At 40.3% G+C, this 27,927-nt stretch overlaps 2 protein-coding genes across 3 annotated transcripts in view; both read right to left on the minus strand.

Annotated features, from left to right (window-relative positions):
- Positions 1-18,405, minus strand: part of lama1 (laminin, alpha 1) — a 56,799-nt gene extending 38,394 nt beyond the window's left edge. For both annotated transcript variants that reach the window (XM_019354565.2, XM_005460467.3), the window contains exons 1-29: positions 18,213-18,405; positions 16,255-16,425; positions 15,951-16,063; positions 15,015-15,066; positions 14,709-14,899; positions 14,423-14,602; positions 14,242-14,331; positions 14,030-14,147; positions 13,744-13,922; positions 13,477-13,570; positions 13,211-13,368; positions 12,986-13,126; positions 12,738-12,896; positions 12,548-12,649; positions 12,164-12,378; positions 11,831-11,942; positions 11,287-11,397; positions 11,023-11,150; positions 10,857-10,943; positions 10,568-10,779; positions 6,991-7,097; positions 6,720-6,900; positions 6,502-6,638; positions 6,169-6,402; positions 5,680-5,823; positions 5,395-5,580; positions 4,953-5,138; positions 4,727-4,854; positions 3,584-3,704 (exon numbers count right to left, since the gene is read on the minus strand). In XM_019354565.2, the coding sequence (XP_019210110.1) occupies positions 3,584-3,704; positions 4,727-4,854; positions 4,953-5,138; positions 5,395-5,580; positions 5,680-5,823; positions 6,169-6,402; positions 6,502-6,638; positions 6,720-6,900; positions 6,991-7,097; positions 10,568-10,779; positions 10,857-10,943; positions 11,023-11,150; positions 11,287-11,397; positions 11,831-11,942; positions 12,164-12,378; positions 12,548-12,649; positions 12,738-12,896; positions 12,986-13,126; positions 13,211-13,368; positions 13,477-13,570; positions 13,744-13,922; positions 14,030-14,147; positions 14,242-14,331; positions 14,423-14,602; positions 14,709-14,899; positions 15,015-15,066; positions 15,951-16,063; positions 16,255-16,425; positions 18,213-18,267 (4,092 nt within the window). In that variant the 5' untranslated portion in view covers positions 18,268-18,405. The remainder of the gene's footprint in view (positions 1-3,583; positions 3,705-4,726; positions 4,855-4,952; positions 5,139-5,394; positions 5,581-5,679; positions 5,824-6,168; positions 6,403-6,501; positions 6,639-6,719; positions 6,901-6,990; positions 7,098-10,567; positions 10,780-10,856; positions 10,944-11,022; positions 11,151-11,286; positions 11,398-11,830; positions 11,943-12,163; positions 12,379-12,547; positions 12,650-12,737; positions 12,897-12,985; positions 13,127-13,210; positions 13,369-13,476; positions 13,571-13,743; positions 13,923-14,029; positions 14,148-14,241; positions 14,332-14,422; positions 14,603-14,708; positions 14,900-15,014; positions 15,067-15,950; positions 16,064-16,254; positions 16,426-18,212) is intronic.
- A 3,871-nt stretch (positions 18,406-22,276) lies between these two features.
- The window catches only part of cubn (cubilin (intrinsic factor-cobalamin receptor)), a 75,724-nt gene continuing 70,073 nt past the window's right edge, over positions 22,277-27,927 (minus strand). The window contains exons 62-67 of the mRNA XM_005460453.4: positions 26,186-26,394; positions 25,233-25,377; positions 24,867-25,048; positions 24,208-24,373; positions 23,681-23,916; positions 22,277-22,495 (exon numbers count right to left, since the gene is read on the minus strand). Coding sequence (XP_005460510.1) covers positions 22,388-22,495; positions 23,681-23,916; positions 24,208-24,373; positions 24,867-25,048; positions 25,233-25,377; positions 26,186-26,394 — 1,046 coding nt within the window. The 3' untranslated portion in view covers positions 22,277-22,387. The remainder of the gene's footprint in view (positions 22,496-23,680; positions 23,917-24,207; positions 24,374-24,866; positions 25,049-25,232; positions 25,378-26,185; positions 26,395-27,927) is intronic.

The following is a 27,927-nucleotide window of genomic DNA, read 5'->3' on the forward strand; positions in this document are numbered from 1 at the left end:
TTTCAGCCATCTGTGTTTATCAGAGCGATATGTGACTAATTTTTTATTGAATCACCAGAAAGTACACAAATACAGGATTAAATATTTTATTTATTTATCAAAGATACATAATTACACATTGATACAATGAACAAGGTGTGAATGAAAATTACACATGGTGTAAGAAAAACATTATAACATACAAATAAGTGTTTTATGATAATCTGACATAGTTTAAAAGCATAAGAATGAGTGTTTTTAAAAAGAACATGTTCTTTGATGATCACATTACATGTATCAAATTTTAAAAGCATAACGTAGGGAGCAAAGTGTTCACAAAAACAGTTTTATGATTACTTTTTCCACAGTGCTTGTATGCCTCTTGCAAAACTATGTACTTTTCACCATAAGACACAATGACTCACAATTATCTAAGACCAGCCATGAAATGTCTGTCGCTTCATTACAATCATTTGTCCCCGCTGCTGCCCTCAGATCCAGTCTTCTGTACTGGGGGGTAAAATTGCTTTTTTGGTGGTTCGTAAAAAAAATATCTCAAAAAGCGATGTTGGTGAGGGGACCAGAAACACTGGGTTGCAGAGCAGTTGGTAAGGACTTGTATATTTCTGGAGAGTCTGCAAAAGCTGTCTTGCTCGTGCTCCTGATTGGATATGTGGAGCCCGGCTCTGATATCTCACTGGTGGCAGCTAAAGGTAGGCACGCCTTGGAGGCGGAGTTGGTCTCGGGCGCAATCTTTCAAACGAGCCTCACGGCATTTCAGGCAACCTCAGGCCGGAAACAACATCCGGTCACTCGCGGTCAAAATCCACGGAGAGCTGGTGTTTCGCTACCATAGGGATCAGGTTAACACATCTGGCTTAAATGAGAGTCTAAAAAATATAAAGAAAAACAAAAAGAATTTTAAAACACGCAAACTAGCAAAATATCAAAGGAGCATAACATAACAATAACAAGAGGATATGAGATACCTGATGAGAAAATGATAGGTGATGTAGAGATGTAATGTATAAGCTTTGACGGGAGTTAAACTGGATCTTATATATATTTTTAAAGTGTATTGTACGTGGGATAGGCTCCAGCGCACCGCGCGAGCCTGAAAAAAGGATAAGCGGAAGCGAATGGATGGACGGATGGTGTATTGTACGTGTTACAAACCAATGTGATATTTTTTAAATGAAAGGATTGACAGAATGGTAAAAAGGAAAATGCAAAAATGTAGTTAGAGAGGAAGATGAACACTTACCGAGTGATATGCACATAGGGAAAGCGACGCGAGTTGTTGTTGATCCCTGGTTCTCGGTTGTTGCGAGCTCGTTTCCCGCAGGCTCTTCTGCACTTCGGGTGTAGCGATGAGGCTCAAAACACCCCAATTAGACAAAGTAAAGGCGATCCGCGGTGTGAGGGGACCAAAACTTTCACCTCCTTTTAGCTGGTAGAAAAAGATTTTGCTCCAAAATCCCCCGGTGTTGAGAGGGAATCTCTCCTCCAAAGGGATAGCAGATGCAGGCTGGACCCTACAGAGATGCAGCCGTTTGAGCTGCACTGGCTTGGCAGAGGCTCTGTAGCTGGTTACGGGGGTCTGAGAGACCACAGTGAGGTTGGTAGGTCTGGTGGCCATGTTGTTTTGTGAAAAAAGGAGAAAACTTGTTTTTCTGAGAGGGAAAAACTGTTAAATTCAACTTGAAATGTGAGATTATTTATCCTGATGCAGGTGAGAGAATAGACCTATCGCTGAGAAGATAAATCGGCCCTGTATCCGATTGGGTGAGCGGGGTGTGAACGGATCCACCCGTTTGTTATGTAATTGTCAGCGGGGCAGTAAGGTTTACCAGGTATGATTGATATGCACACAGGTAAAAGTACCGCTAATTGTTTAAACGGTCTGGCGAAGGGGGTATTAATGGGTATTCGGTCTGAGTACCGCTAATTGTTTTAAGCGGTCTGGCGAAGGGGGTATTAATGGGTATTCGGTCTGAGTACCGCTAATTGTTTTAAGCGGTCTGGCGAAGGGGGTATTAATGGGTATTCGGTCTGAGTACCGCTAATTGTTTTAAGCGGTCTGGCGAAGGGGGTATTAATGGGTATTCGGTCTGAGTACCGCTAATTGTTTTAAGCGGTCTGGCGAAGGGGGTATTAATGGGTATTCGGTCTGAGTGGCGGCACCTGGGAGGCGGAGTGGATCTCCGGCGCAAATTTCAAACGAGGTAGGCAGCATTCGAGGGTGAGCAGGGGAACGAACAAGAAGGAAAAAGAGAATGCTCTGGTTGCGGGCCGGTGCGGCTCGGAGCGAAGGGAGAACTTAGACTCTGAGCGGGATTTGAGAATAAAAGACTAAGGATTTGGTTTCAGGATTTTGCCCTGTTATCGAATATAAGGCTTGGGGATAGGAGGTTTTTTGTTTTGCGTATTTTTGGAGAGAAACCGCGGAGGTTTTTTTTTGTTTTGTTTTGTTTTTCAGGAGGATTTGCCGGTTATGTGCCTAAGGATCGCGAGTAAGAACTTAGACACGGAGCGGGGTTTGAGAATAAAAGACTAAGGATTTGGTTTCAGGATTTGCCCCTGTTATCGAGTATAAGGTTTTGGGTATACGGGGGTTCCCTACAGGTTATTTCTAGGGGTTTTTTGTTTTGCGTATTTTGGAGAGAAACCGCAGAGGTTTTTTTGTTTTTTGCTGTAAGCCGCTGGGAGCCGCGGGGCGTTTATGGTCGCGAGAGTTTTTTGCGACTCGGACTTTGATTTTAAATTTCTTTGTTCGGATTAAACAAATGCATATAAATTGAAATAAACTTTTCCCACAAGGCATGCACCCTGTATGTCTGGCCATTCTGAACGTTACAAAAGCACAAGTTTAACTAAGCACATTTATACTGGTTTAACACATTTTCACCCATAAACACGGAGCCCCCCACAGAAGCACGGTCCCGAGTCAGGCGCGCGCACGAGCGCGCCTAGACACACAGGCGCGCTCGTGCGCGCCCTGTGCACTCATGCGCTGTCATGCGCTGACCCACCACCAGATGGCGTTTCTTTAGGGGAAAAAGGAAAAAGTTTTTAATGGATTAAAAAAATAAAAGAATGCTATTTGATATAAAAACTTTTCTAAAATAAGCAATTAGTTCTTATTTTTTGGGGGAAGAAAAGCAATGAACTAGCATATTTTATGAAAATCATAATTTTTATGAATATCATATTTTTATTAATATCATAATTTAATTATCATAATTTAATTATCATAATTTAATTACTTACTGAGCTCATGAATAATTCATAGAAACTAACACTCAAAAAGCTCATGAATATTTTTGACATAAGGGGTATAATATCACTCTCTCATTAGATATGTTTCTACTGTTAATAAAATGTCTTTTGACATTTTTTGAAACTGGGGGTAAGTTACTATTTACACAAACTGAATAGAAAAGGATTTCAACTTTTAGTTAAACTTGGCTAGCTAGCTTAATTCACTGAGTAGGTCCAGGTGCAGACCTAGTTAGCCTCGGTAGCCACAACCACAGAAAGGAAGAAAGGATGCTTTACATAGTGCCCCACCAGGTATACAGTTGTACCAGCACATGGTGATTACCTGACATGAGAGTCCAGTGTACCCAGGTGGGCAGATACATGACTCAATCAATCTGGCTACATTTTCTCTGACTTCTGACTCCTCCACCTCCACTGCCATTTCCATGGTAATGTTGGAAATCCTTAAAAAAACAGCACAAGAAATTACATCAGCAATGTTGGTGATGTCACAGCTACCATGACTTGTGGTCACAGACATGTAAAAAAAGAATTCCTTGGAAGTGGCCCCCGGTTTAGATTCTTCTTGGTCTTCTTTCTGCTGCTTCTTTTAGAAGTCACTACAGCAGATCATCTGCCTCCATCTCACACTATCCCTGCATCGTCCTCTGTCACACCACCCTATTCTTGGTCTCCCTCTCCACATCCATCCTCTGAGCTCTTCCTCTTTTTCTTCTGCCTGGCAGCTCCGTCTTTAACATCCTTTGATGAATATGTCATATGTCCAAGCCATCTCAGCCTTGCCTTTCTTACTTTGTCTCTCATCCTGAGCTGTCTGTCAAATATAGTCCTGTCCTGTCTGGCCACCTCTAATGAAAATCTTTAACTCTGCCACCTCCAGCTTTGGCTGTCATTTTGTCAGCACCACCGTCTCCAAATCATACATCATAGCAGGTCTCACTACCATGTTGTGAAACCCTTTCACGCTTCCTGCTGTCCTTCTGTCACAGATCACCATTGACACTTGCACTTTTTTCTTCACCTATTCAGCTCCTCTTTGTCTGTTGCTTTGGGTGGGTGACTCCAGGTATTTAAACATAACCACCTTCACTATCTCTAATTCTTGCATCGTCACCTTTACCTCTGCATCCCTATCATTCACATGTAAGTATTCTGTGTCGCTTCTACTGACTTTAATTCCTTTTCTCTCCAGCGCATACCTCCACCTGCTCCTTGATTTAGCTACAGATCAAAATGTTATCCCACCACTGGGAAAGACACAGTGTCTACTTTTTAAGGTTAGGCTTAAAACTTGGGGCTGGATCAGCCCGAATTATAAATTGGATGAGCACTTCTTCTCCATTCCCACCTTTTTACTCATCATGTGCTTATACATGAATACTGCATTTTATTTCGCCCACAGTTTATTTTTAAGCATAATCAGTTGTTAGTGTAATACAATGTGTAGTACAGTGTTTACTAGTACCTGCTCTGCTGCAGTCTGGTACCATAAGACGCTTTAATGATGATGTACTCAATATTACTGAGGACGGACATGAAGTCAGCGTGACTCACCACCCTCTGTGATACCGAGTTAAAATACTTCCACTTGTGCTGTAACACACACAGACCACACATACACACGCAAAGTGAGCAGGTTTTCTTTCTAAACATCTCTGTCTTTATTTTAGCATGATGGTATACAGCTGTACCTCTGTCAGCCTGATGTCATGCTGAGTCGTGACACCATTGCCTGGGGCAATGATGTCAGTGTATATGGCAAGCTTCCTCAGAGTCCCACCCCTCATTAGCACCTGAGGCTCCTGATTAGACAGTCCTGCACCATCCTCAGCGTAAAAGGTGACAGTGTAAGAAAGCAGTCCGCCATATGACAGTAGCTGGAAAGTGCAAACAACGCAAATACACCATTAAGCACATACAGCAGTTTACGCTACTACTTAATGAAGTGAAAATTGTACAGCCTAAACCAACACATTTAAATGTTGCAAGACTAAATCATTCTGTGAATATTTAAATGAGGATTTAAACAACCAAATCACATATTTAAACAGTGTGGGCTACAGCGACTGTCAGTTAGCAGATTGGGCTGAAGGTACAGCGGAAGCAACAAGACATCAATTTGGAAAATAGGACCTGGTTTCCTTCAAACTGATTGGGGAGCCTCCAGTAGAGCGGGCCTGTCAGCCCGCTGGTGTTGAGCTGACGGGTGTCGAGCAGCATTTCACTGCCCTGACGGTACACTCCAGATACAGTACCCTGCAGGTTTGACTGACTGACCAATGACAGGAATGGGAGAGTGGCGGAGTAAGCCAGGTACACCTGTGAGAAGGGGGCAGCATGAGCGAGAACTCTTTGGATCCTTCACTGTGTATGTCGTGATGCATAAACCATCATTAATTATGCTAAATATGTACTCACTGGTACTCTGGTCAGTCCTCCCTGTTCCTCGCAGTCTCGGCTCAGTCCTGAACAGAAACACTGCAAACAACCGTCTAGATTTTCAGCTGACAGACCGAACCAACCAGAAACACACTCTTCACAACGCCGGCCTGAGACCCCAGGCTGAGAAAATAGACACACACATAGAGGACAAAGTCATATTTCACCATACAGAAACATGTGAGCAACATAAAAAGAATTTGAGATGAATAGCAAAGTTTATTAACTTTCCCAGAGCAATCAAACAGTTCAAGCTGTGCGGGAAGCAGTGCAGCACTGCCCACCTTGATGCTACTGATGAAGGAAAACGTGTCTAGATGTTCAGTTTTTGAGACTGTTTTGCATGTATATGATTTTGGAATATGGAACTTCATGAAGTTCTTTTTATTATCTTAAACAGGACCATCACTGATATGATGAGTTCGCCAAACCAGAACTTCTATATAACAAAAACAACTTACACATTACCTTGCACACACAATTTCCAGTGTTTTGGCAGGAACACACCCCCAAGGTAGCATTGCAAAAGGTCTCCTCTGTGCCGGCCATGTCACAACCACAGGCTGAGCATGCTGGGTACCCATAGTAACCAGGTGCACACTGGTCACATGACCTGCCAAAGAACCCCTCTTTGCACAGACATTGTCCATTGGTCAGGTCACACAGAGGGGAGGAGCTTCCTGCTTCACTGCAGCTGCAAGGCTAAACAGACACTACAGAGTTAATCTCACAAGTGTAAGTTGTTTTCTGATGTGTGTGTGTGTGTGTGTGTGTGTGTTAGTATGCGTGTGTGTGTGTTACCTTGCAGCCTGTGGTGGGGTTATGGCCCCAGTAATTTTTTACACACTTATTGCAGGTCTCTCCCTCTGTGTGGGCGGGGCAGATGCACTCTCCATTCTCAGGGTTACAGTTCCCACCAGTGTGATCACAGGAGCATGCTGGGAGGAGAAAAGAACAGCCGATTTTAAACAGAAGGGTCAACAAATCAGCAGCAAGACTTGTAGCTTACAGTTTATTACCTATGCAGCCTTTGTCATGAAAACCATAGTAACCCCTACTGCAACGGTCACATTTGTGTCCAGTCACACCCTCTACACACTGGCACTGCCCCTCCTTATCACATGATTCAAAGAGAGATCCTGATTTGCTGCAGCCACATGGAATACAGCCATGGCCGCTTTGCAGTCCATAGAATCCTGACTGAAAAACAAGTTTTATACAAAGTATGAATGAAAATAACAAACACAAAATAAAAACAGTGTATGCCACACATGCATGTGTGTCTCTCACCTTGCAGTGGTCACAGGTGCGTCCTGTCACATTCTCTCTGCAGAAACACTGGCCTGTTGTGACATTACATTGACTGGAAAGGGCCCCATTGACATCACAGTCACATTCTGAAAGAAAGCCCCACTCGCTGTCAAAATGACGTGACACTTGAGTTTCCTACCCGTTAGCAGCCCAGGTCGAATGACACCTCCTCTAGAACAGTTTCTTAAAGTTGTTTGCTGTTTACTGACAAACAGTACAGCTTCAAAGAGCTTTTGTGCTTTTGATTGTTGTCACCTCTCTGTGCTTTCTATTCCATCTTCTTTCCCCTCACTCCCAATGATTTGCAGCAGCCCCCTGTGTATGGTTCTCCTTATAGGGGAGTTCTTCCTCTCTACCTCAAAGGTAATGGTGCTGCAATATACAGTTCCTTGAGAAATACTAATTAAATAAAACTGAATTAACTACTCCTTTTTACTACATATCTAATGCTACTTTTTGTATCTGGGAATTCAAGTTTGATTTACAACAGTTGTGCAGACGAGAATGACTCTATCTCAACTCATTTCATAGTCTGGGAAACAAGGAAAAATGTACTGCTATAAATTATCAGCAGAGTGCAGTTTGATTATGTCACCACTAGATAGTAGTATATGCAATCACAAGTACTGATACACACTCACACATAGTCACAGACAGTCATGTGACAGCAGAACAAAGAGTCCATAGGTCGAATCTAATCTGGATTTGAAAAGATCAACATTTCAGACAAAGGCAGTGAGTGTTTCTCTGTGTAAGCATTTCTGAGTGTGTGTTTCTGTGAGTTAGTTTTTTCCACACTCACTTCACTTTCCAGACTGAGAGCCTATTTTATTTCACTATAACCCATTATATTGGAAAATGTGGTACTATGAAGTCTTTAAGAAACGATGAGGCCTGATTATCAGGACTGCATATGTGAGAAAATGTTTTTAAATTCAATTCTGGATTTAACAAGAAGCAGGTAAATAGAAGGTGATTTGGGAGAAACATGATCTCTTTTTCTATTTCTTCTTCATGAAAAAACTCTCAATGTGGTGTGGTGGATCAACTGAAGATGAACGAAAGCACAAGAGAACATTATATTTATTTACACATATCCATATCCTGGTCAATAATGATTCCAAAATTTCCCAAGTGTTACTGGAGGCCACAGTAATGCTGTCTCTAATAAGTATACAATTAGACAGTGTGGTTAATTTTTTCCTGAATTTAGAAGTGGAAAATTACATCTCATCCAGACTTTTATGTGTTTAAGTCTTAGCTGCGTGGATATTATTCACACAGATTATGTGACTCTTTTTCTCCAATTGATCTTTCTGAGTTAACTTCAATAATTAATTCCTCCAAACCATCAACGTGTCTTTTAGACCCCATTCCTACAAAACTGCTCAAAGAAGTCCTGCCATTAATTAATTCTTCAATCTTAAATATGATCAACCTATCTCTAATAATCGGCTATGTACCACAGGCCTTCAAGGTGGCTGTAGTTAAACCTTTACTTAAAAAGCCATCTCTAGACCCAGCTGTCTTAGCTAATTATAGGCCAATCTCCAACCTTCCTTTCATATCAAAAATCCTTGAAAGAGTAGTTGTCAAACAGCTAACAGATCATCTGCAGAGGAATGGCTTATTTGAAGAGTTTCAGTCAGATTTCAGAGCTCATCACAGCACAGAAACAGCTTTAGTGAAGGTTACAAATGATCTTCTTATGGCCTCTGACAGTGGACTCATCTCTGTGCTTGTCCTGCTAGACCTTAGTGCTGCGTTTGATACTGTTGATCATAATATCCTATTAGAGCGATTAGAACATGCATGTTTTCATAGTGTATTACACGTACTGCACTGCAGTGGTTTGTATCATATCTATCTAATAGACTCCAATTTGTTCAAGTAAATGGAGAGTCCTCTTCACACACTAAGGTCAATTATGGTGTTCCACAGGGTTCAGTGCTAGGACCAATTCTATTTACATTTTACATGCTTCCCCTAGGCAGCATCATTAGAAGACATAGCATAAATTTTCACTGCTATGCAGATGACACGTAGCTCTATCTATCCATGAAGCCAGGTAACACACACCAATTAGTTAAACTACAGGAATGTCTTAAAGACATAAAGACCTGGATGGCCGCTAACTTTCTGCTTCTTAATTCAGATAAAACTGAGGTTATTGAACTCGGCCCTGAAAATCTTAGAAATATGGTATCTAACCAGATTCTTACTCTGGATGGCATTACCTTGGCCTCCAGTAACACTGTGAGGAACCTTGGAGTCATTTTTGACCAGGACATGTCCTTCAATGCACATATTAAACAAATATGTAAGACTGCTTTCTTCCATTTGCGCAACATCTCTAAAATTAGAAATATCCTGTCTCAGAGTGATGCTGAAAAACTAGTTCATGCATTTATTACTTCCAGGCTGGACTACTGTAATTCTTTATTATCAGGATGTCCTAGAAACTCACTGAAAAGTCTTCAGCTAATCCAAAATGCTGCAGCAAGAGTACTGACAGGGACTAGAAAGAGAGAGCAGATTTCTCCTGTATTGGCTTCCCTTCATTGGCTTCCTGTTAAATCCAGAATTGAATTCAAAATCCTGCTCCTCACATACAAGGGCTTAAATAATCAGGCCCCATCTTATCTTAATGACCTTGTGGTACCATATCACCCTATTAGAGCACTTCGCTCTCACACTGCAGGCCTACTTGCTGTTCCTAGAGTATTTAAAAGTAGAATGGGAGGCAGAGCCTTCAGTTTTCAGGCCCCTCTTCTGTGGAACCAGCTTCCAGTTTGGATTCGGGAGACAGACACTATCTCTACTTTCAAGATTAGGCTTAAAACTTTCCTTTTTGCTAAAGCATATAGTTAGGGCTGGACCAGGTGACCCTGAATCCTCCCTTAGTTATGCTGCAATAGACATAGGCTGCCGGGGATTCCCATGATGCATTGAGTTTTTCCTTTCCAGTCACCTTTCTCACTCACTATGTGTTAATAGACCTCTCTGCATCGAATCATATCTGTTATTAATCTCTGTCTCTCTTCCACAGCATGTTTTTATCCTGTTTTCCTTCTCTCACCCCAACCGATCGCAGCAGATGGCCCCGCCCCTCCCTGAGCCTGGTTCTGCCGGAGGTTTCTTCCTGTTAAAAGGGAGTTTTTCCTTCCCACTGTCGCCAAAGTGCTTGCTCATAGGGGGTCATATGACTCTTGGGTTTTCTCTGTATTTATTATTGTGCTATCTACTGTACAATATAAAGCACCTTGAGGCGACTTTTGTTGTGATTTGGCGCTATATAAATAAAATTGAATTGAATTGAATTGAATTGAACTGAATTGAACTGAATTGAATTGAATTGAATTGAATTGAATTGAATTGAATTGAATTTAACTGAATTGAATGGTCACAGTGGAAGTCATCGATCACTAACCTTTCAGTGTGAGAAAAACTCAGATTAACAAATTGCAATCTATCATGTATCTAAAATGGTAAAATGGCCCATTTAGTCATTAGGTGTGTGTCATTAGTGATGTCTTAGCAAGTATGTGTGACATACCCCAACAGTCTTTGGTGTGCACGGCATCTCCATAGTATCCAGGCTGACACAACTCGCAGTGTCTCCCTGCTGTGTTGCCGAGGCAACGCAAGCATTCCCCGGTGACAGTATCACAGTGTCCTACCTCACTGATGTCCACATTACCGTTACACTCACAGCGAATGCAGGTCCCACCCACTACCTGTGGGTTTCCATAGAAACCACTAGCACACCTGAAGACACAAACCCATGTGTTATACTGGGCTCATCAATTTATCATTGGGTTGATCAGCTTCTCAATCATACTTACTTCTCACAGTTGGTTCCAGTGTACCCATCCTTACACTGGTCACACAGTACCTGTCCAGATGGATCCAACACACAAGTGGGACTGAACCTAGGGCACAGAGGTATTCTTACACACTATCTGTACTAATAAACTTTAATTAGTTTGAATGAGGTCCAATGAGACAAACCTGTTGGATGGCTCCGTCAGAGGACATGGACACAACTGGCAGTCATCTGTTGTTCCCTCTGTAGCATCACCATAGAAACCCTGAAGACACTGATCACAATGAGAACCAGTGGTGTTGTGGGTACAAGCCTGAGAAAAGTTAGACGGACGAATCAGTAAAAGGTCAGAGAGAGAGATGACCACACGGTGGACAGGGAATGAACCATGTGTCAGAACAGCAGATGAGAAAACTCTTTCTGATTGTTCTGATTGTGACGTGACTCACCACACAAACTCCATGGATGTCACACTCAGTGGCATGATCATTACATTCACACTGCATACAGTTTCCTCCAAACAAGATTCCACCCACTCTGTAGAAACCTGGTAGACACGACTAAAACACAAAAATGCACAAACAATTAGGTATGGAAATGTTATTACTAAGAATGCACTTCAAATTGAATGTGTCACACGCACAGTACAACATGTAGTGAAATGCTTGTGTCCCAGCTACGGATAGGCTGCAGACGTAGCCGCGCCATTCCAGGGCTTGTTTTTAGCATGGGGGACCCTTACTGGATGCCGGGTGGGAACTCCTGCTCCAAAGGTGTGTAATCTTACCACTACACTATCCAGCTGCTGCACTTCAAACTTATTCTGGGCCTAACTGATTAGGAAACAAGAAAAACATAGCCCTCACCTGTCCTTGATTGAGGATTTCATTTAAGTGCTACACGTCAATCATGAAAACTACTCTGTGGTAGGAAGTCTGCATTTCAATAGCATCCAAAATTATGAAAAAAATGTTTCAGTTTTAAATAAATTACCTCACAGGAAGTGCCACTGTAACCCCACGGGCATTCACATCTCTCCACAGCAAGTGCTTGAACCTCAGAATGCAAGCTAGGGTCACCAATGTCCAGAGAGACGGAGCTGAGGCTGTGATAGACAGAGACAGTCAATATTCCATATTCAGTAGAATACACCAGTGTTCATACTAATGTTGGGCTCCTCCTGCAGAATTGTGCTGGGGAGATGACTCGATAGGACTAAAGGTTCAGGGTAAGTGAATCTCAGCCTTGCTATCTGAGTCTTTTCAATCTCCAACTCAGCCTTAGAGAAGTTATTTGACCATACTTAATCATTTACTTTTCCCTCACCGTATCGTTCCACTGGCGGAGGTATTCAGGTAAACTCTGACAACCAGTGACGTCACATCGGCAAGAACCAATAGCAGGTCATCTCGGGTAACATGACTGCCTGTTTGGTCATACACAAATTGCTGCCAGACCATTGGCACGCTAACCAAATGCTCAGCCAGTGTAGAGAGGGATAATGGGAGAGGACGTGAAAGACGAAGAGCCAAACCATTACCCTGGAAATGAGAGAGTTTCTTCAGTCTGGATGTTGAAGCCCTCAAAACACCACTACTACATTTTCAACATAAAACATGCACTATGAAAACGTAGCTGGTGTCTGATAACAACACAACATACCAATCTAGAGAAATCAAAATAGTGATTTATTCACAGGTTTGTTCTTACCTTGATAATGATGTCACAGTGGGCGGACAGGGTGGGGTTTTCAAAGTCAAGTGGAGCATCATAAACCACAAAGTACTTCAGGAAACCTCCATAAGACAACAGCTATGGACACAGAGAGAAGTCAGAAACAGTAAATGGAGAGACTGGCATGTGTTTGGCATAATGAGCAAATATGGAAATGGTAGCTTACCTTGTTGCCAAGGAAACTTTGGGGTGCCTCCCACCACAGCATTTGTTGGTGGGTGGCACCAGAGGAGATGTTGCTGTGAATGGGTATCTCATTGCTGTGAAATACAGGGGTGGTGGTGATTGTTTCAGAGAGGAAGAGCAAAGCTTCTGCAGTAACCACCTGAAAAAAACAACCGCAACATGATTAGAGGTTCTTCATGATGTAGGTACCCAATATGGCGTTGTTACCTGAACACATGTATTTTTTACCTGCCCTATGGACAAGCCAGAGCTCTCGCAGACATCAGACACACCGAAGCAGAAGCAGCTGGTACATCCGAGAGGATTGCTCTCCTTGAGGTTAAAAAAACCTGGCTTGCACAGATCACAGTGAGCTCCCATCACATTCTCCTGAGGATGAGAGAACAGGTAAGGTTAGGGACCAGGTGAAACACCAGAAAGCAGGTGAGATATTGAAGAGCAGGTGGTGTTTACCTTGCAGATGCAGGGGCTGCATGGGTCAGTGTTGATGCTGCCTGACAGGTTACACTCACAGCGAACACACTGAGGAAAATCTCTGTATCCAAACGCACAACGGTCACACTGTTGACCTGCAAACCCCTCCTTGCACATGCACTGACCTACAAGCAAACCTAAACACACAAACGCACACACATCCAAGAAATATAGTTATACTACAAAAAACTGCTGCAGAACAACAATACTACTGCTACTACTACTAATAATAAAAATATACTAACCTGGCTGTGTGTTGTCTCTGGTGCAGACTGAAGACTTTGAGCCTCTCAGATCACATTTACATTCAACACATGGAAAGTCAGAATATGGAGAAACCTACACACACACACACACACACACACACACACACATACAGATCATGCAGAGAGACATTCTGAGTCAGTATCTCCAAATATAGTTTTACTTGTGTCAATGCTTTAGCAACTCTGTGGTATTAATTTCTGCATTATGTCAATGATTTTAGCCAATTTGTAATATTGTGTCAGTACCTCAGCAGGTCTGTAGTATCCATCTTTGCAGGTCTCACAGTTTATGCCAGCTGTGTTCTGCTGACAGTTAAAACAAACTCCACCTCCCCGACGAACACCGTGAGTGTTTAAACTCAAAGAGAGGTCAGAGATGGTTTGATTGTAGTAACAGTTGTCTGCTTTATTATGACAGTTACATTCTAAGAGACAAACAGAGACAGGTTAACAAATAGCGCACAGAAGTTGACGCAAATGGTAACTCAGTGTGTTTAAGGGTGTTTCTTTCTGTCTGTCTGGTGTTTCTTACTCTCACACGTGTTTCCATCGGAGATGGTCCCTGGTTGCCATGGCTGCTGATGGTAACCTGGGCAACATTTGTTACAGCTTTCTCCACAAGTATTGTGCTCACATACACAATGAAGCTTCTGTACTCACACACACACATATGCATATATATTTCACCTGGTGAAAAACTGTACATTTGTTCCAATATACAGGTGCTTAGGCATTTGCCGTTACCTTGCTAACAGGGTCAAGTGGGCAGCTCTGAGCGTGTCCGTAGCAGATACACATCCCACCCACAGAGATGTCTTTGATGGAGTAATAATACTGAGAAACATGGTAACACAAAAGGTATCAGAAAGTACAAGTCAATTTATTGGTCAAAGATTGTTTCGCAACTTTTTGCAGCCTATCTCACCCTCCGAGTGACAATAGGGTCAATTTCTCGAGGATCGCGAGCACTCAGGGTCATCAGGTCAGCATTCAGTGTTCGGATTCGCTGAAGTCTCAGTCTGATGTAACGCGCCGACGTAAAGTTCAACAGATCTGAGGTTAAATCATCGGCTCCAGGTCGGCCATTAATTAGGGAGGTATGGATCTGAGAGACAGAAAGAGGCACAAGGAAAAGAAGAAAGGTCAGAGAGGGACAGACGCTAAATAGAAAGGGAGACAGATAACATGAGCAAAGCAAGTGCAAGCCTCACCTCTCCATGCTCTAGTGGGTTTAATCTGGAATAATAAGATGTACAGATGACCTCTGTATCACTCTTATAGGTTGGTGGTCCCAGTCGTGGTGTGATGTTGTAGCGATATAAACACTCAGAGTCACTGATGGCATAAAATTGCCAGGGCTCAAAGGAAATTCCATCCAGAGACCGCTCAAGGATCCAATTACCTGAGAAACAGACAGATCAGAATAGCAAACATGGAACGATGTCTTAAATATTTACTGTGTGATTGTGTCTGAGGTACAAAGGCAAATAGACAGACAGTACATGGGCTAGTCTCACCTGGTCGAGGAGAATTAGCAGCCTTAATAATGATGTACGCGATCTGAAAAACCTGGACAACAAAAAAAGTTCAAAGTTACTCAAAGACCTTGAGTAAAGAACAGAGGATACTGGCACTGTTCATCTGGTTAATGGGTTCCTCTGTACTTTTATTGTTCACTTTGGTCATAAAAAGAAAAAGAAAAACTTCATTTTTCAAATGTTATTTATAATGCACCATTTGACATCAACAGTCGCCTTAAGGTGCTTTATTTTACAAGGTGAATATTAGAAAGAAAGAAAACCCCCTATAAGCAAGCACTTGGTGACAGTAGGAAGGAAAAATTCCTTGTTCACAGGAAGAACCAGGCTCAGGGAGGGGCAGCCATCAGCCACAACCAGTTATGAGTAAGGGGAAAGAGAAGATGATGCCATAAAGTAAATACAAAATGCAGCTGTTAAAGCTATATAAAGCTATCCAAAGCTCCCTCCCTCCCCACCTGTTCGACTTGCCCTAATTGATGGAAGAACACATTGTGCTCTCTAACAGAAAATCCTGAAGAAACATGTCAAGTGCGCATGGCTTACAATGATGATGATGAGTCAACTGTTTGACTCCTTCAAGAATTTTTGAAAGTAAAGAAAGGTCATAAATCAGTCTATAGTTGGTGTAGCGACACCTTAAAACCCCTTTGTATGGAGCTCGTTAATAAAGATATATTAATCATATTTAAAACTGAGGTATTAATTAATGGGGTCTCAACAGCACACTGATTGTTTAGAAAAAGACATTACTAAAGTTAACTCGGAAAGATTGATTGGACAGAAGGAGTCTAAGTAAATATCAGTAGATATTAGAGTTGCTGTACTTGATATTTTTCCTCGAATGGTTACATTTTTATCTGTGATCATTCTTTATGTTTCAGTCTGCTTGGGTCTTACTTGTGTTTGTGTTACCTGTTTCAAATCCAGTGTGATGGTAATCCAGTGAAACTGTTGTCCATTCTTGATACTTGGACTTTGCCACCACCGATTGGTTCCATCAATAGCATTTGTGATTGGATGACGTTCTGCAGACAGAGATGAATACTGCACTGGAATTTTATAGCTAAGTGCACTTTACTGATGCTGTAAAATGTTTCATTTGAAGGTAAAATATGAATTCATTCGGATAATTTGAAGTGATCTGTGTGATTCTGGTTCTGAATTAAAGCAAACTGGACCTTTGATGTAAAAAAGAATCTGGAGTCTGTTCTCATACCTCTGGACAGAACGGAGTTGGCATCACATTTGAGACAGTGTGGGTTCTTGATCCTCCGTCCTGGAACATGCTCCACCAGCTTGCAGTAGACTTCAGGTTCTGGTTCTCCACATGTTGCATTACTGCTGATTACTGCATTACTGGCCAGATTCAATATGGCGGGAAACAGACCTGTAGTACAGTTACATTAGAATGATGTAAGGGGAGACATTAGTGAACTGGTGGATGTATTAATGAATGAATAGATTAGTTCAGGTCTTTTTACAGGTATGCTCTCAGATGGGTCACTGTCTAAAACCTCAGTGTTACTCTTGTGACATCATGACTTGTTTTTGTAATAAAAAGACAATTCTGAATGTTTATTCTATAACCTTTATTTTGAAACCTCCTCACATAAGAGCAGAAAAAATATTTGCATCTTTAGGTGAGCGGTCTCAATGGATATTCAGTGATTACATCTCCAGGCCTCGAAGCCTGAATATATTGGACCCATAAACAAGTAAAGTCTCTCAGACACTACTGAAACTCTACCCCCACAGCCCCACAGTCCTACCACCTCACCAATCACACAGACACACACAGTCTATTGACTCAGCTGCAGTTTCCAACTGAGATTCTCACTGTGTTTGTTAAAAATCTGAATTTTAGAGCCATGGGACTTTTACACTGAAACAGTGTGCATAGGTTTTTAGTATTAAACAAAACAAAGACACATAAACCAACATGCCTGTAACACAACATGTGACAGAAATTTTTTTTGAAAATATGTTTGTTTTTTGAAAAACAATCTGAGTCAGAGGTCAAAGGTTGATCTGTTTCTTTTCTTCAATATCTTTTAGTATATATATATATATATGTGCGTGTGTGTGTGTGTGTGTATATACATATACACACACACACACACACACATATATATATATAGGTGTTTTTTTAATTGAGAATGTTCACATAGTTAGCAAGGAATAAAGATGTTATATCCTCAGGGTTCAAATACAAGGAAATGTTGTTCAGTACTTAGTTTATATATTTTACATAAAAAAGATTACATCTGACTGTTTGTGTGTTGGAATGTGTTAAGTCAGCCATTTTAGGTTCAGGATGACCTGTCACCCTTCCCCCAACATACACACACACACAAACACAAACACACACACACAGACAGAGGTATTTAGGTTGTAGAGATTTGTCTATATATGTGTTGTGTGTGTTTGGGGGTGTGAAGGAGAGAAGAGTCTCACACACACACACACACACACACACACACACACACACACACACTGTTCCAGTGATTCATTCATGAGCCAGTGATAAGAGAAGTAAAAGTGCATGTCTAAACAGACTCGGGGTAATGAATATGATGATAACGATAACATCACGGGTGCTCAAGCTTTAATCCAGATCAGATTTCCAGATATTTGACCTCTGATGGAAAAGTGGAGCTTAATCCCAAAGTTATTTGTCTCGAGTCTGCTGACTGACACTTTTACAGAAAGAGGTCTGTGCATGAAATGTTCCTTAAATCAGAACATACTGACCCTAACCGAAGACAATACAAAGATAACAGTAGCATGTTCACTACATTACACTATTCAAAATACCTACAGTTCATGAAGACTCAAGGACTCAAAGATACACATGTGATTTGTTTTAACAGTAACACACACACAACTGAAAGGGAAACATACTTTAAACTATAGCAGAATACTACCTTCAAACTACTTTGGGAAACAAGAAAAAAGTACATTCTACTTAAATCATCAACATTAGAGCCAGCTCTAATCACACTGATCAGGCTGCAGAGCTGAGATGGGTTTAACAGTGCTTAAACAGATGTGTAATGGGAACCCTGAAAATAAAATCTTTTTCAGTGTTCCTCTCTGAGATCTGTGAAGGTACTTGAGAATAAGAATTCAAAGCGGCTGTTAGAACTCAGCAAAGTTTCTAAAAAGGTATCTCACCTCTGTGCTGAGCAGCGGCTTGCCCCATCAACAACAAAAGCAGCAGCACTTTCATCCTTGCTCACACCCTTGAGTCAAATCTGAGTGTTGCTCTTATTTCGTGAGTGTTTTCTCCATGCAGCAAAACTAGAATTAACTGGTAGAATCAATGTGGCTCATAGGAATGCTTTCTGCAGAGTGCCTGAACACCACAGTGACTCCAACTCACACTACCCCTCCCCCTAACCCCTTTCTCATTCATTCAGCCCAAAAGGGTTTGTATGGGGTGGGGGGGATGTACCATTTCATCTTTGGGGGAGGGTGGTAAGGGCCTTTTTCTTTTTAAACTTTTTTAAGCATTAATGTAAACAATAAAAGAGAAACTGTAAACAGTCTTTGCTTCATTTATTTTGTATTTAATTTTGGCTGTTGTTTACAAGATGTTGTTGTTTACTGGGTCCTGCAGGATTTCATGTCCGTTACATAAATTAAATAGAATCAAAGCAACACAGCTGCTTCAAAAATCACTGATATGAGATTTTTTTTAAAAAACATGGAGTTTAGTATCAATGTTCACTTCAAGTGCTTTGGTCATGAGACTGTAAAAGAGCAGCTATAATAATAGCATATTGGCTAACTATGAAAGTTAACACACTTAACAAAATCATAGCCCTACCATTAAGACACAGAGAATCTGACAGACTATAAATGAGAATGTTTTAATAAATTAAAAGACAATTGTTTATTTTTTTCTCAGGTGCAGCCTTGGTGGTGTTTAATAGTTTGGAGCATAGTAATGTTGATACAACAATAAAATAAATAGTTTGATGATAAAGTTGTTTCTAAGAATTCCTATTTGTCACTGATCATCTGGGAAATGCAAAGATGATGCTACTGGAAAACTTTAGGCCCCCTGGACACAGAGGTCCAAGGAATGCTGACACTATTTTCTAGGAAACTGATTGGTCAGTAGACAGTGATTTCAAACCTGCTGATCTTTAGTCTGGAACATAACCCGCTCTGGAGCACATAAGGTTTGCAGCATAAATTATACCCTAATAAGACGTGAACCCCCTTCATAGTACAGAAAACCCCGGGTTAACCCTGAAATTACCAAGATAAGACAAAAAGCTGCTTCAGCCCTCAGGTCATTTAAACTTATCAGTGACTGCCACTGAATCTGTAGGTCCAAGAGCTTTGGATTAAAAGTAAAACATGAGAAGAATTATTACAGTGTAAAGAGCAGAGGGGAAGAATGAATTTTACATTTCCTAGTTTAAACTGAAAGGAGGAAAAGGTTAAATTGTATTAAAACAGCAGCCTGTTCCTTTAACTGCCCCCCTTCGTCTCAGAAGCTCTAAAGCATTGTCTTCATTGCTAGACAGGCAGACTGTACCATCTATCAGGGGGTACTACTATATCATTCAGGCTTTTGTTTCACCAGTTTAATTGCTTTTCACTTCTGTAATTTTGAGAATGTTATAGGTGAGCAAGGGAAAAACACACATATATATTCCATTTATACTATTTGTGCTTTTACTATTTATATTTCCTCTACAATTTCTGTCCGTGTTTCACACACAACCATCATCTGGTTATTACTTTTTTGGTGCCTGCCGATAATACTTAGGTAATATATAATAATAGTAGGTATTTGTAATTCACAACAGTTCACAACTTGTCAAGTTTAGGTTTTTTTTTTAATGGTTTACTTGTAGAAAATGTTGCTGGCCTTTGACTCTGCTGATGAATGTGTTAGAACCACTGAAATGGGACTGCCAACAAGAGGCCCAACCATAACCCCAAGTCTATGGGTAGTCTGGAAAATAACTTGAGATGCAGGCATTCTGATTTTCACGAACTATAACCCATTATCATTAAAATTTAAATTAATTCATTAAAAATCATTTCAAAGTGAAACATTTCACTTTATGTGAAAGATTTGATGTAAATATATGTAAAATGTGTGAAAGTGTACTTTTTGAATTGAAGAATAAAAAAATCTTTTTCACAGTAGTGTGATTTTTGAGGTGTTTTCCTGTTTATCAATCTTTGAATGAGCTTTAACAAAGCTGTCACTGTGTAACATATAATTAACTCTAAAATCATGAGTCTGTGATAGCTCAGATGTCTGGATGTCTGCTCTTGTCTGAGTCATGACACTGCCCTTAGGTAGTGAGTGTTGCATCAGTCGCGGCTCAGCATGGCGGATTATAACGTGATTCGTGTAGACTTTGGAAAGTGCTAGAAGGCAATTAAAATTTGTGAATAAAAAGACACAGAGCTGCATTTTTTGGGAGTTAGTAGTGAGGATATGCATTGATTTACATTAGTTTTTATATAACAGTGAAGTGGATTCCGTTAAAACTATGAATAGGTATAAGAAATATTATAGGATTAATGTTAATGGAAGGCTTTACCTGCCTTCTTGACATATTTTAACTTTGTAACAAAAAAAGAAAAAAACAAATCCAGTTCTTCCACTGCCTAACAAAACAAAATTGACCACTTTAAAGCAAACTGAAAATACAATTTCATGGTTTTGTGCTGCATTTGGTCTGCCTTCCTGACCTAAGAAAAAAAGGACCTAGTAATAGTACCATTGTTCCTTTAGTAAAACTAGCAACAAACTACTTCATCTTGCTACACATACAGTTTGCTAATTATTTGGTCCCATGCTGAATTTGTAAGTTTGGTCACTTACAAAAAACCAAAACAGAAGTCTCTAGTTTTGTGGTAGTTTCATTTTAATGGAGAGAGACAACACACATTACATAAAAGTTATAAATCGATTTGCGCGTCATTAAGTATAACTATTCGATCCCCTGTAGTCCAGCCAGAATTCTGGCTCCAACAGATTGGTTGTGTGCCCATCAGGGACTTACATTATAATCAATCAGTCAATCAATCAATTGCAGACACTCCTGATCTCAACTCGTTATGTGTAGAAAGCATCTATTCAGAGAAACAATTTGTTCCATTCCAACCTCTTCACTACCATGGGTAAAACTATAGAGCTGTCCAAGGACATGAGCGACAAGACTGGAGACCTGCACAAAGCTGTAAAAGCTACCAGACATTCAGCAAGAAGCTTGGTGAGAAAGTGACCACTGTTAGTACGATTATTCAGAAATAAAAGAAATGTAGAATGATTTCATCATGGTTTATCACTGTTATTTTTAGCTCCCTAAGTTATCTAATATTCCTTGAATTCTAGTTCTTGGGTTGTGTTCCCGTGCCCCTCATGTTTAGTGTAAGTTTAGTTCTGTCTTCATGTTTGTTGTTCTTGTTCACTAGTCAGTTGTGTCTCATGTCACTCCTGTCCCTTTGCTCCGTGTTCCTTCAGTACCAAGTCCATTCCTCTGTGCCTGCCGTGTGTTTCCTGTTTTATTTTGATAGTCCCTGTCCTGTGTTCAGTGTTCTGAGTTTTGCTTTTCCCCTGTCTCGTTATGTCTGATTAGTCTCAGCTGTGTTTCCCCATCCTCTTGTTATGCTACCTGTGAATTTTAGTCCTCAGTATTTAGTAGTTTAGTTCGAATTTCTAGTTCCTCGCTTTCGGGTTTTGTTTTCTGTATGAAGAATCACTTACAGCCAAAATAAAACTGCCTTCTTTAGTTCACTCCTTCATTGTCCATGAGTCTTGCTTTTGGGTCCTACATCCTGACTGCCACAAAACATGACAATTTGTCTGGAGTTCTGTGCAAGACCTTGCCTCACGGGGTAATGATGATCATGAGATCAGCCCCAAACTGTGCCATTATGGACTGAAATGTTGAAGTGCTTGCAAGATTCCTCTTCTCAAGAAGGCACATGCATAGGCCTATCTTTGGTTTTCCAGTAAACATCTAGACAAACATCTTTATCACTGCTAAAATATGAGAACCAATAAAACAAATGTAATATGCAAAGCTGTCATTATTGATGTTTAAAGCGTGTTGTTTGATTTGATTGACACCTTCATTTGTCACCATGTCAAAAAATAAGTGTGGTTTGTGACATCTAACTCATCAGCAGGTGAGTGAGGTTGATGCAGCAGCATTCTGCTTTACAAACAGCACCTGATATAAAAATGACTGAGCACACTGTTGCATTTCTTGAATTATATATTTATTATAACATGGCATTATAACATAGAATAGCTTTAGTATGTGTGAGGGAGAGGGAGAGAGACAGAGAGAAAGAAAGAGAGTATCCTCTCAGCTCGTCCAGGTGAGTCTGAATCCTGAAGGCAGGGTGGAGTACTGGCCTTGGAAAACAACATAGACTTGGTGGGCGGTGGCTGTGAATGGAGCAATGTTGGTTTCCTGAACACACGACACAGAAAGAGGAGAAATTTACATTTTTATACTGAAACTATCAACAGTGACTCACTCTAAATAATTAAGAAACAGGAAAAAACAACACATTACCAATCATAGTTACCAAACTACAATGTCTGTGCTTTATTTTGACAAAGAATTCAAAGAAAACATATCTATATGGAAATGCACATAGTATGACTCTAAATACTCAAGAAAAAACCTGCATGAAACGGGAATGGAGCTTCCAAATTATATATTATTTTTACATGACACCATAATCCATTGCAAAATGATACGTAATTAAGTACACTAATTACCTTATACTGCACACTCAATCTGAACTTTTTGTTATTTTAATTTTATAAAACGTACAGCTGCACAATGACTGTAACTAGCAGAACCACCTAAATATGAGACATTAGCTCAGTTTTGTGATTGTTAATATTCAAATTGTCAGAGTTAAAGAGGAAACGGCTGCAATCACAGCATTTTTTTTCAGTTGGTGAAAGATGGACTTTCAAAACATGTTACTTTGGTGCAACATGTTTTGGAGTTTGAAAGTCACAGAGACACAGTGTTTTGAAAATATGTATCTTATTTGTTTTGATACTGTTATCCTGGTGCTTGCTGTTTTTTGGAATTTTGATAAATTTGTGATCTGGACAATATTAGCCATAATAAAGACTTGTCTTGTGTCAACTACAAGTCTCCATCTGGGTCCTATCTCTCTGCATTTCATGACAGAATGAAACAACCAGATGATGGACCCAGTAAGTGGAGTGTTCAGTGATTATGAGGACTTTTTTACCTCAAGTAATCAATTTATAGCTTATTCCATTACAGATGCAGTAAAACTACATTACCAATAGAAAAAATTATGCCTAATAGTTTATTACTACATTGTTAATACCCTGACCAGACTCATCTAACCTATTTTGTGAAGCCCTTATAATGCTCTTTAAATAATAGCATTATTATACCACACAGGTCAATAACAAAGACAACACCAGACACTAGATGTCAGAGGTTTGAATAGGACAGGTTTGACTTGTCTCTTCCTACTGAGCTTTTAAACACTTGTACCTAATCCGGAACGCTAAATCCGTACAACTTTTCTGACATATGCAATGCAGTAAAATTTATAAAAACCGGATTATGTCAACATTACAATAACACTCTTTAACATACCACACCACAGTAAGGTCCAACAAACTGTGAAGAGGTATCCGGGCCATCGTACAACTTCAAGAAGTTGTTCTGACAATCTCCAGGATCATCAATACTGATCTGGTTAAAGGTAACGGTCACAACACGGCCTCTTGGTGCCATGATGCTCCATTCACAGTGGGTGTTATTAGGATAGGTTCCAGGGTAGTTTGGACTTGCAAATGAGCCTTGGTCTCCAAATAGAGTGCCACCACAACCTAGTTAAAAAAAAGACAGGATGAACAGAGTGAACAATCTGTATTCCTTCATTACAAAAACTACTACTACTAAAAAATATCCTATCATTCCTAAATAGAGCAGGATTTAATATTCTAAATACATGTTGACTTAAAAGCTTAACGGAGAGGTGTCAAATGTATAAAAGAGTAAAAGTAATAGTAAAAAATCCTGTTTAGTTGGTCATACCAACAAGAAAAAAATGACTTGTAAGCCCCTGATATTTTACATGACCTGGTTAAAAATGATATTTTACTCAGTTCAGTTCAGACCTTGAGGGGAGGATGTCCATGTGGCATCAAAGCCATCACGAGAATATGAAAAGTCACTTTTGAAGCGTAAGTAGAGTTGGTTGGATTGTGGGAAGACAGGGCTTGGCAGAGTGCTTCCACAGAACTTGCCAATCAGTGGTGAGTCTGCTGTACTGCCGTTACGGATCTGAGAGATGAAAATCATGGAAACGAGGATAAAACAAATTACACACAGAACACGGTATCCAACAGATATTTACATTTACACTGAATCTGACACTTCTATAATATATGAAAACAAAAGATACCCATGTCAAATCATTGAAAACTTGACACTGGTATGAACCCCTTAGTTCCAATGAAGGAAATCATTGGAACAGCATGTTAAAATAGAATAGAATAGAATAGAACAGAACAGAACAGGATAGGATAGAATAGAATAGAATAGAATAGAATAGAATAGAATAGAAACTGTGGACCTCATGCCCCCTTTCTTCTCCTTCTCTTGCACTGAGTAGGAGATGCTCTGTATCTCATTGTACATCTGATAGTGACAATAAAGGCATTCTTTTCTATTCTATTCTGCTCTATTCTATTCTAAATGGACTGGCACATGCAAGCATACACACACACATACACACACAGCGTCTGTGTCTCTGCATTAACATTGCTTGGTTTACCTCCAAATAGTCAAACTGACAGTCGGTATGGCTTTCCACATCAAAATTGTTAAAAAAGAAAGAGATGTAGTTGCTCTGTGGTGCCTTCAGGATGATGGTGCAATCCATGTTGTTGGGATATATGTCAGGCCAGCCTGGACTCTTCAGGTAGCCATATTCCTGCTCATATGTTCGGCTACAGCCTGAAAAACACGGAAACTATAGTTAGAGCACTTATCAGAAACCAGATACAATCAGTATTCACAATATTCACCATTTCAATAAGTATGGATGATGCAGACAAGCTAGTACACTTTTTAAAGTCATTTGAATTTTATTAATAATAAAAAGGCATGATTTGAATACGGTCTATTTCTCCTTCCTTACTGGCAATTTGAAAGGTGAAGCTGAGGCCATTTCCTGTCACAAAGGTGTCAGATTTGAACTGCACATGCATTGTTCTGTCATAACTGTAGAAGTCTGGTAGATGACCATCTGATGGACAGAACTTATGAGACTGCCCATAGTCTCCCTGAAAAACACAAAAATCTTATTAGAATGATACTAACGTCATACGTCTACATATTGCTACTGTGACATAAGGTGGTTTCATACTGAACATTATCAAAGACACTCTGATGAAACCTTTTAGTTTTGGTTAATATATAAATGTCATGACAAAAAGTTCACAAATTTCCTAAAATACATCAAAAGCTGAAAAGGGAGAGATTTATGAATGTGTTACTATTGAGTAATTTTGGGTTGTTACACTGTATCCCAATCTGTACTTGCACTGAGGTTTAGGGATGTACAAATCTAAATAAGACTTTTAGTGCAACCTCCAAGTTTAACATATTTCAATTCTTAATTTCTGAATGATCTATGCCTCTCTGCATTTGACTTTTGGTAGACAAAAATTATGATGATAAAATGTGGTCACAATTCCTCTTTTCTCAGACTGGCTTCCTGACTACTCAGTGCTTCGCAGCCTGGTCATCTGTGATTCTGTTCAGGTGGCACCGACTTTACTCAAGTAAAGTCCTACATGATAGACATAGCAATAGCATAGCATACCGATAGAAATAGTTTTGATAATGTGTGCTGTTGGAGCCACCGTCTTATGAGTGCACCTCCTTTCCACTGCATATTCAATTTTACAAGAGTTCATGAAATGCACGTGACATTTAATAATTTCAAATTTTAAAAAGGGAAAAACAATTGGAGTAACTTTATCTTAAAGTTCTGCAAAATGATAAGAGTGATAGTTGCTTAGGCGGTTCAGTCACCACCTTAGTGTTAACAACACAGCACGTGTTGGTCTAGTCTCTGTCTGTACTCACCATAGGCCAGTCTTTCAACTCTAGATAGTTTGTTGAGCAGCTCTGGTCAGGCTGCAGGACAAAGGTCTGGATGGACATTTTGATGGTTTCTAGGGCTGGAGCATCCAGGATCCACCGACAGGAGGTGTAAGGAGGATATTCATTAGGGAAAAAGGGTGACGTCACGGTCTGGACAACAGATGTGGCATTCAGCGTCCCTCCACAAATTACTGAGGAAAGATAGACAGATTAGAAACATTAGATTAGAAACAAAAAACCCACCAACACTAACCAAAAGTTAAAGGTATAGAACAATGAAAAGAAATAGGTGACCCTTTGGACATATCTATATTTATTCCAAAGGAAAATAGCCAGACTTATTCCATAACAGTAGAAGAGCCATTCTCTAAAACAAACAAAGAGGGACGATAGCACCGTGCAGATGGTAGTAGTTTAAAGGAAGAGGCAAGTGGATGCCTCACATCACTCACAATGTTATTTGCCTTGTTCCACACACAGTGCTAATGCAACTCCCAACAACTTCCTGGCTATTGTTCCTACCTTTCTAATTGGTGTGTTCTGTGCCACAGAAGTCTTTCCAAAGCAACAAATAATACAGAAAGCCAATACATTTTCAATGAATGTACAATGTGTAGCAGTTTAGAATCCATCTTGAAAAATAAAAGTTATACAAAAAACATATTATTTGTTGTGTCTTCCTGACCAAGAATTAGTTTTTCACTTCAAGATGATGAAAAAAGATGTATTTTTTTCACAGAATGTTCAAAACATTTCATGACCAGCGATGTGAGTTCAACTGGGCTGAAGTCTTTTGGCCTGAAGGTCTAGCTGACATTGCTTGCCAGATATTTTATGAAAATCTAAAAACCAACACGATCATACGCTCATGTCTTCAACCCAGCTGTGTCGGTGGCATAACAAAATTTAACAAATCAAATTTTTTGTAACCTAGAATCCATGTATAGCTGCATGTATGTGTCATGGTCCTGAGTCTGACGGCTCAGTGTTTTGTGTTTCTTTATATTATTCTATGTTCTTGTTTATTCTGTTATATCTTTTGTTAAAGTTTACCATTTGTTAGGGTTTTGTTCTATGCCTGCCTGCTCCCACTTCTCTGTGTTCCCTCTCTCTGTCTATGGTGTCACACTGTCTGCTTGTGAATCTGTCTGTTAAGTTCAGTGTCTTGTCTGGTTCTGTGTCTGTGAGTTTCCTGTTTTATTCTGAAGGTCTCTGTCTTATGTGAGTGTGTTCAGTTTACATTTCCCCTGTCCCGTCAGCTCTGATTTCTCCCAGGTGTGTTCCCCTCCTGTCTCCCATCCCTTGATTACTGCTGTGTGTATTTAAGCCCTGTGTGCTCTCCTGCCTGTTGCTGGTTCATCTGTGTTAATTCCCTCCGTCATCCTGAGTGGTTTCCCTGCATCTGTCTGCGTCTCTCTGTCCTTCACCCCGTTTGGTCATCATTTCAGGTTTAGGTTTACTCAGTTCTGTTTTTTGCCACCCTCCCGTTGTGTATTTACCACCTCCGTTAATAAAGCCTCCTCACATCAGAAGTGCCTGCGTTTTGGGTCCTTTAATAATTCCACACGGCTACATCCTACAGCCGTGACAGTACGAACCTGCCACTATGGACCCAGCGGCATTCAACCCGTCCAAGAGGATTAACTCTCTCTGAGCCTGTTAACCCCATATCGGTTATCCCAGAGTCTGCTAAAGCTGTGGCTTTCACCCCAGAGACAATTAAC

The sequence above is a fragment of the Oreochromis niloticus genome, linkage group LG9, assembly GCF_001858045.2.
Source record: "Oreochromis niloticus isolate F11D_XX linkage group LG9, O_niloticus_UMD_NMBU, whole genome shotgun sequence".
Taxonomy (NCBI): Eukaryota; Metazoa; Chordata; class Actinopteri; order Cichliformes; family Cichlidae; genus Oreochromis; species Oreochromis niloticus.